This window comes from Rousettus aegyptiacus, unplaced genomic scaffold (genome assembly GCF_014176215.1).
Source record: "Rousettus aegyptiacus isolate mRouAeg1 unplaced genomic scaffold, mRouAeg1.p scaffold_m13_p_9, whole genome shotgun sequence".
In the NCBI taxonomy this organism is placed as follows: domain Eukaryota; kingdom Metazoa; phylum Chordata; class Mammalia; order Chiroptera; family Pteropodidae; genus Rousettus; species Rousettus aegyptiacus.
Genome location: NW_023416312.1, coordinates 29,973,323 through 29,982,959, shown reverse-complemented (window position 1 = coordinate 29,982,959; position 9,637 = coordinate 29,973,323). Strand labels below are relative to the sequence as shown.

The following is a 9,637-nucleotide window of genomic DNA, read 5'->3' as shown; positions in this document are numbered from 1 at the left end:
AGGTTTTGTTCTAACTCTGATAGCCCACAGAAGCTGATAAGACTGTAACAACCTTTTTGACAACTTGGTGATTGGGCTTCTATAGTTTTAGTGTTGCATATACCTTTTCTTACCAGGAAGAAGAGTCATCTAGCAGTTGTATTTAAAAACTAAGCAGGGTGGAAATTATTCAGATAATCATACTACTCACAAAGTAGTCTTTAAACAGCTATACCAACATCAGTTAGTAGAGTTACTTGCAAAACTGGTTATCAAATACCTATTAAAAAATTCAATTTACAAAGTATTATGTCACTTTTGTGTACCAAATCTCACATGCCATATTATGCAACTAGGAAGCAATTCTTTTATTTCTCCCTCTCATCCCCACCCCACTTCCACCCCTGACCTATGGATGTTGTCCTTTCCCCTTAAGAACTGGATCTCTGAAGGCAGGGCATCTCCTCCCACACACCTCCTCCCACATGCTTGCAACATGCACCTGGGGCCTGGCACACTCAGAGAATGGTCCGTGGCTCCACCTAGGGTGAGAACCCAGGACCTTCTGCATGTAAAGCAGACATGCTAACCACTACACTATGGAGCCACCCCCAGGAAGCAATTCTTAAACTGGATATGTATACATAAAAAAACGCATATTGCATTCATTCTAATTGATCAACTAAACAAATCCTTTTAAATTAAAAAAGAAAGCAATGGAATGTATTTTCAAACAAATATCATGGAGCACTGAGGAAAGTTTAAATTACTAGAGATATGAAAGAACATTTAATTAGGATTAAAATCATGATCTGTTAGCCACTTTCAGTTTCTAATAACAGTATCATATGCAGAGAATCAAAACTGCAAGCTTACTGAAGTGGGTTAAATAGTTTTAAAGCTGATTAAAACTACTTAATTCAATATAAACTATTTTTAAACCTCAAATAAATGGTGGAGTATTCAACAATTTATTTAAAATCAACTTTAATAATTTTAGCCTTAGTAAAAGCCACTGGTAATACACAAATTGAAAGGGGCTTAATACCAAGTCCTTGGTTCAACATTGCACTTCATATTCCCATCTGTATATCAGCAAAGTTGTAAAAGCTGTCCACATCTCCAGATGCTGTCTCCTTGCTTTCTGATACAAACATCTATTTTAAATATAAAAGAAACAAAATAAATACTAGTAATCCCAAAATTCCAAAGCCCAGGTTCTCCACAGAACAAAGTCACAAGCTTGCTATTTAAAAGAAATTCAAGTACATCATTTATAATATTTAATCTGTAGATTTTCTGTAGAATCCATGCAATATAGTTTCAATAGCTATAATGTAAATTGAGCCCTTTTAAAAGTACTTATGGTGTAATTAAGGTCTTTACTTTCATAATACTTCAGTTGTATTTTATTACACTTGGAATTTTATTGTTTTTAAATATACAACAGTCAATATTATGAAAGCTACTGAAGAAAGAGGTTTCTTTAAAGAACTTAGTTCTATTTTCTAGTAATGATCTCAATAGGCTGAGAAGCAAAACGAGATCTTTTTAAAGCTGCAAAGACATATTACTAACCTAAAATGAACCAGTTTCTAAACAATAAAGCAGTATTCAGTAGAACCTTTCAAAAATAGCTTTTACAAAATCAGCCAGGAACTAGAAGCGACCTGAGCTCTATTCTAGTTTTATCGTTAACTAGCTGTATGATGCTGAAAATTTAATAACCTCTGGGCTCAGTTTCCACACCTGTAAAATGAGAAAGTTGGATTAGATAACCTTTAACTCATTCGATCTAAAAACTCCAAACCATATAACCATTTTTTACTTTTCCTTTTCTATTCAATATATTTGCCCTCTTCCTTAGTAGTGTAATGATAAAATGAAACAAAAGACAAAGTACTTTATATTATGCAAAGTCAAGGCACCATAAGCCAAATCAGACTATAAAACCAAAAATTTTCTCTGAGATGTTTATCAAAAAATAATCGGTTACATATATACTCATTTAATCCTCTTATATGTTTGTTTTTTGAGTTATATTAAGTTATTTAGGTCTGAAATTATTGAAAACAGAACCTCATCAACATATCTAGAAAATATCTACATGTAATGATTTCTAGATATAGCCCAAGTTCAATTTTTGAGGAAGCATTACTGAAACAAATAAAAATGAATACTGGGCAATGGGATCATCCATCTAAAGTATATAATCTTAGAAATATAGATGCTCCTCAACTTACAACGGGGTTACGTACCAATAAACCCATCTTAAGTTGAAAATATCATAAGTTGAAAATGCACTTAATACACCTAACCTACCGAACACCATAGCTTAGCCTAGCCTACCTTAAATGTGCTGAAAACACATTAGTTTGCAGTTGGGGAAAAGGATCCAGGACAATGAATACACTGCAGAGTATCGGTTGTTTACTTTGATGATCATGTGGCTAACTGGGAGTTGAAGCTTGCTGCCACAAGAGACTGTGGTACTACATATCACTAGAAGTATGGTTTCTACTGAATGCTTATCACTTAAAGTTGAAAAATCGTTAGTCAAACCATCATAAGTCAAAGACCATCTGTGTAACATTTTTTGATATATCAATATTTTGAAAAAAGGAAGGAGGACCTTAAGACAAATTTGATGAGATTTTTTACATTTTACTTTAATAAGCAGATTCTTATTTTGTAAATTTTTAAGCAATGGGAATTGTATTTTGACAGGGAAAAACCAAAACTTAGCTCCCCATTATTTACCATAGATTCTAAAAATCACGATTTGATTTTTTAAAATTTCATTCAACACCAGGGCTAAAAAGTACTCTTTGACTGTAAGAGAAATGAAATCAAATGAAAAGGTTTGACTGAAATATAAATGGTCAGTGAAATCTTGTACCTTGGTCCCGTTGAATACCTCGTTGACAATAATTTGACATCCTTCTACAGCACCATCTCCATTAAACTCCAAGGCAATGACAGGACCTATAAGCAAACCGAAGAAGTGGAATCTTACCAAGAATACAAATATGTTCTAAAAATTAATCTTTTTATTATTACCTGAAGAATCTCCAGCCTCTCCTTTGGGGGTAAGAGAAAAGGAAGAAGGAAGTAGACAGATGGGACACATCACTTCAACTACTTCTTCCTACTCTAATCATAAAACAAGTTAACATAGTCTCATCCCATAACAAGTACTTCACGGTTACTACTATAGGACTAGTCTCACATTTTTAAATGCTGTAAATAGTCCGTCCGGCTTTTCTGGTTTACTTTCATCTAGAAAAATCGTAAAAAGTCCACCCAGTTAGCAGTATAAAAAATTGTTGACATAATAACAAAAATTATCAAAAGCAATGTAAGTAGGTTTTGCCAGGCAGCTAACCTTGCTTCCAACTCTCCTACTTACTAGCTAAATTCTGGGCCACCAATAATGAAGCTAGCCAAGTAGGAATTGAGACCAGGGACCAAAAGCAATGACCATCTGAAAGTATTTTTCTTGAGTGTGCCTTAAAACTACATTTAAGAACCAATGACCAAGTATTTTTTTTAATTCTCTGAATAGAATATTTATGTGTCCTTTCCAAGAGATTAATTTGGATACTTTTAAACCACCTGTACTTTAAATTCTGGTGTAAAGATTCATGATTTAGTTTGGCTTGGATTTAAATGTAGCATTGGCACCACCAGTGTCAAACTGTTGGCAAACATGGCCATAAGTTAGCCAAGCAAATTATGCCCTTCAATTCAATTAATATTTATTCAGCTATCACTATATTATTAATAGATTTGCTTTTTATCTCCTACAGCAGTGGAAAAGTCCTGACCTCCAGGAAATTAAAATTTCTTGAAAAAAGACATAAACTCATTAAACAAATGCAGAACAAAAGAGAATAATGAAGTACTAAGTAATAAAACTAAGGTGAATGCAGTCATGTACCACAGAACAAGGCACAAGAGAAAAGGTCACACTACACTGGGCACCAAAATAACTAAGGTCTTGTGATTTAATACAGGCAGCAAATACAAGAAAGGCAGGATATTTAACAGTCACCTGAACAATTAGATACAGAAAATAAAGTATGAGTTTTTCAGCATCACAATGTGTGGATCAAGATAGGTGCTGAGTAACAAAATAAGGTAACTGGGGAAACTTTTCCCAGGAAAATGGATAATTCTATCTCTGAGGCAAGATATGGGTAAGAACAACCTAAACTATCTTGTTGAGCCAAAAAGCAATGAGGCTATCAAAAGCCAATGGGGTTGTATCAAAAGGACACAGGAACAAGATTAAAGGGGTTCCCAGCGGCCAAAGATGAGACATGGTGAGATCAGATGGAATAGACTGCAATTTATTAAAATATACCTAATATATAAAAAGTCATGAGCTCATAATGATATTTAGAAAAGAGAAAATTCACTGGGTACCATTGTAGGTTGCTAAGGTATGAAATCATTACTCTGAAAACTGATACATAATTGTTTTCCCTTTATTTATTCTGCTTTTATGATATGGAACATGTTTCAAGTTAACCAAACAGCTCTGGTGTACAAGAATTTCTGTTAACATCCATTAATAAATGCAGAGGTAGTAACATGATTAGAAAATGATCATTTAGCAACTCCTAATAAAATAACTGGATCAGGTAACAATCATCATGGTTTTAGCATCCAACAGGCAAGATTGACAGGAAACTAAAGAAGATAATACTGTCACTAACTAAACAATCAATATTAGCATCACCAAAAGTACAACAATCAAATATGTGCCTTTTCATTTAATGATATAGGAAATAGTACCACCTGTAAAATATTCGTGCAAAAAAAAAACAAAACAAAACCTGAGTGTAAACAAGGCTTTGATCCAACTTCTAGTCTACAAGGACTGTAGAGGAACAAATTAAATAAACCCATGCATACTACAGGACAACTGACCAGGTTTCTTCTATAAGACAAAGGCATGAAACAAAAAGGGGAGGGGGAACACCTATTTTTGGTTAGGAGAACTATACAAAACCATATACAGTAAATGGGCCAATTTTAGATCTGGATCAAATTAACTGTAAAAATACATAAAGAATGTTATAGACAATTAGAGAAATTTGAATATGGACTGGGTATTAGATGATATTAAAGAATTGTTAATTATGATAGATGTGAAAATATATCATGGTTACTTAATAAAAAATATATTTTTAATTTTTATTTAAGATACATATTGTAATATTTAGGGATGAAATGACAGGACATATCAAAATTTGATTAAAATATTCCAGTAAAAAAGAAGAATATAAATTATTTTTTAAAATATGGCAAAAAGTTGATAAAACTGGGGGATGGGCACACATGGGATCATTGTGCTCTGTATTTTTTAGTAGAGATGGTATATTTGGAAGTTTGAAAAAAAATTTTAAAAGCATTTTAAACTAAGTGAATTCTGAACTAAAAAGAAAAAGTCGATAATAAATGTAAAGTTTTCAGTATTGCAGAAAATAGAAAGTCTGAATTAAGGTAGAATAGGGTATCTTTTTATTCAGAATCACTATAAGGAAATAAGTAGACATATTTTTTAATGTCAGAGATTTACTACTGAAAGTTCCTGTAGTTTACAAAGACAACATATTTTGGAATTCAGAAATACAATTTTGGTAGAATTACCCAGGTATGTAATTTGGTTGATATTCTTTGACTGGAATATGATGAACTTCCAATAAGTGACCTAATAATTTGCCATAAAAGAAACACCAAGAAAAGAGGTGTACAAATGTATCAATTTTGATTAATGTGTGTGGATACTCCTAAATAATAATAAAAAAAACTATAGTGCTAAGAATGACTTTTTAAGCTGTCTTATTTATCTTTTTTAAAATATTTATTTTTTAATTTATTTATTTTGTATTATGGTGACATTGGTTAATGAAATCCAGTAAGTTCCAGATTTACAGTTAAGCAGTAAGGCATATATATATATATACACACACATACATATTTATATATTGCACTGTGTTTATTTATCTTTCTAACAATAGCTGCTGTGATTATTTCAAACTGAACTATGAGGTCAACAAAGATCACTGGTCATGTTTTTAGTGTTTTAATGTGAATGTCTTATCAAGTAGTTCACAGTAGCTTTAAATCTAAATGTTCGAACTGTCATAAAAGACATGAGACTTTGAGTAAGATAAAAATTACTGAATGTCCATCCTATCAAATGAACTTTTCTGTGTAATCTAATGTGACTTTGGAATAAGCCACTATCATGTCTCAATTAGATGATAGCAACAGCTTTCCAGGTGCTCTCTGCTTTCCCTTTAGAGTGACCAGAGTGATAAAAGTTATATTTTAGGAGAGACCAGTCAAAATGGCATAGATGAAAGAGGCTTTGTTTATCCTCTCTTGTGACCATATCAAACTTGTGGCAGAAACATGGAGCAAACAGCAAGCAGAGTGGCCTGGGGTCTATATAAACAGAAGCCCTACAACTAGAGAGAGAAATAAGAATTCACCCTGTAACAGGTAGGAGGTAGGAAGGGACAAAGACGTAAGACTGCCGGTCCGAGTGGCTGAGTGTTAACAGAGGCTACAGCAGCAGCAGCTGGCACTGTGGGCATTCCTTCTAAAGCAGCCACATCTATGACAGGACTTCTGTACTGACGGACCTGATTACTCTAAGCACCAGAGCTGGGTCGGCTGCTCGGGGGGCACTAGGGAAGTAAAGGGGGACACTGAGTTGTTGGATTCAGGACCGGAGGCAAAGCTTTCCCCAGGCAGAAGTGCTGGTAGTATCCATTGCTCCTCTGTTGAGCCGCCTCCCTCCCAGTGTGCTGATGCAGCACCACCATAGCTGAGACTTCATCAAACTGGAAAACGGAGGTCCTCAGCCCAGAGGATCCCTTGAAACTTCACCTCTCCCAACTCGCAGCTCTACCCAAGCCACATCCAGGTATGTACTTGGCGATTCCTGTGCTTCCTTCTGAGAGCCTGGACTCACACTAGTGGCAGCTGGTCTTGGTTTCTGGTGTGGCCTCTTGAGGCAACTATAAGCACAGCATCTGTGGATTGCTTGCTGAATCTTAACAGTTGGCTCTCGAGGGGCACAGGCTGGGGCTGAACTTGGCCTGCAGCTGAACCCCTCTCAGGACTATGCCTCTCGGTATTGACTTAGGAGATTTGCTTAGTACATAGATACACAGAAAGGCAGCCATAATGGAAAGACAAAGAAGCAGAAACCATATGAGAGAATAGAAGAGAGATCCAGAAATAATGTAGTCAAGCAATCTAACAGATGCAGAGTTCAAGACACTGGTTATAAAGATGCTCAATGAACTTAGGGGAAGTGTAGATGAACTCAGTGAGAACTTTAACAAAGAGATAAAAAACATAAAAATGGAAATGTAAATTATAAAAGGGAACCAGTCAGAAATGAAGAACACATTATCTGAGATGGGAAATATATTAAATGGAATAAACAAAGTGAATAAGGAAGAGGATCAAATGACCTATATAGAAGATGGGAAAGCCAAGGACACTCAATTAGAATGGCAAAAGAAAAAGAAGCCAAGACTATAATAATAATTTAAGGAGCCTATTGGACACTATTAAATGTAAAAACACACATGTCATAGGGGTACTGGAAAAAAAATGACGTTGAAGAGCTAATGATGGAAAACTTCCCTAACTTTGTGAAGGAAATAGACATACAACCCCAGGAAGCTCAGAGTCCCAGAAAAGATGAACCAAAGAGGCCCACACCAAGAAACATTATAATTAAAATGCCAAACGTTAAATACAAAGAGAGAATCTTAAAATCAGCAAGAAAAATCAGTTACTTACCTACAAGGGAGCACCCATTAGACTGGTAGCTGATTTCTCAAAAGAAACTATGCAGGACAGAAGAGTTTGGCACAAAATATTCAACATGATGAAAACCCAGAATCTACAACCAAGAATACTTTATCTAGCAAAGCTATCATTTTGAGTCCAAAGACAGATAAAGAGCTTCCCAGACAAAAGTAAGCTGAAGGAATTTATGTTCATCAAGCCAGTATTACAGGAAATGTTGGAGGGACTTCTTTGAGAAGAAAAAAAAACATGCATCGAAAACAGGAATAAAGAATGGTAATGACTACATTCCTATCAACAAGTACCTCAAATGGAAAAGAATTCAGTGCTTCAACCAAAAGATAGGGTGGCTGAATAGATAAGAAACCAGGACTCCTACATATGCTGCCTACAAGAGACTCACTTCAGATTAAAAGACACACACAGACTAAAAGGAAGTGGGTGGAAAAAGATATTGCCTTGATGGACCTAGTTAGTGTTGCACTGAATGAAATGGGTCTGATAGAGAAAGACAAATACCACATGATTTCTCATACATGTGGAATCTAAAGAATAAAATCATCATCAACAACAACAACAACAGCTGAAATAAACTCACAGATACAGACAATATTTAGAGGGATACTAGATGAGAGGGGAGTTGGGGGTACAAAAAAGGCAAAGGGATTAAGAGGTACAAATGGATAGTTGCAGAATAGACATGGAGATGTAAAGTGTAGCATGTGGAAGATGGTTAATAATGTTGTAATAAACATGTAAGGGGGAAGGGGAGTACTGAATTTAGTGGGGTGATCACTTTACAATTTATTTGGATTTCTGAGCACTATGCTATACAACTGAAGCTAATATATTATTGCATGCCAACTATAATTTAAAAAACCAACTCACTGACTTGTATAATGTAAATACAAGCAACTAATTGTCTAATATATTTCAATAAAGATGAAAAAAAAACCTAAAACAAGTGAAAGAAAGGAAACAATATTAGAGCATACACCAGTGAATCTGAAAAGAGAAAAATCAATGAAACAGAAAACTGCTTCTTTGAAATTAATAAAATGATAAACTTCTATCCAGGCTGATGAGAGAGGGAGAGGACACAAATTTCCAACAGCAGGAACATAAGAGGGACATCATTACTTATCCCATAAACATCTCTATGCCCATAAATTTGATGACTTAAATGAAATGAAACAATTCCCCGAAAGACAAACTATAAACATTCACTCAAGAAGAAAAAGATATCCTGAAGATCTCTATAATAAACAAAGAAATAAAATTTATAGCTAAACATAGCCCCCTCAAATCTCCCAGCACAGTTGGTTTAACTGGCGAATTCTATCACACATTTAAGGAAGAAATGATACTAATTCACTATCTCTTAAAGATCACATAAGTGAAAGGACACTTCTCAACTCATTTTATGAGGCCAGCATTATACTAATATCAAGCTAGACAAAGATATTACAAGAAAAGTATAGACCAATATCCCTCATGAACAAAGATGTAAAAATCTTCAATAAAATATTAGCAAATTGAATCTGGAAATATATTAAAGGGATAATACATTTTGATGATGGGGGTTCATGTCAGAATTACAAGGCTGGTTTGATATTCAAAATTAACAAAAGTCATTCATCAGATTAAATGACTCAGTAGAAAACACGATCATCTCAATAAATGCAGAAAAAAACATTTAAAAAATTCAACATCCAAGAGTGAAAAAACCCAACAGCCTAATAAAATGTATATATGAAAAACCTACAAGTAACATCATTCTTAATGGTGAGACTGAACACTTTCACCTTGAGATTAG

At 34.4% G+C, this 9,637-nt stretch overlaps 1 protein-coding gene across 1 annotated transcript in view; it reads right to left on the bottom strand.

The window, feature by feature from the left end:
* Nucleotides 1-927: 927 nt before the first annotated feature.
* RP2 (RP2 activator of ARL3 GTPase) overlaps nucleotides 928-9,637 on the bottom strand; it is a 28,127-nt gene continuing 19,417 nt past the window's right edge. Inside the window, exons 4-5 of the mRNA XM_016127807.2 lie at nucleotides 2,879-2,964; nucleotides 928-1,136 (exon numbers count right to left, since the gene is read on the bottom strand). Of these exons, the coding sequence (XP_015983293.1) occupies nucleotides 1,053-1,136; nucleotides 2,879-2,964 (170 nt within the window). The 3' untranslated portion in view covers nucleotides 928-1,052. The remainder of the gene's footprint in view (nucleotides 1,137-2,878; nucleotides 2,965-9,637) is intronic.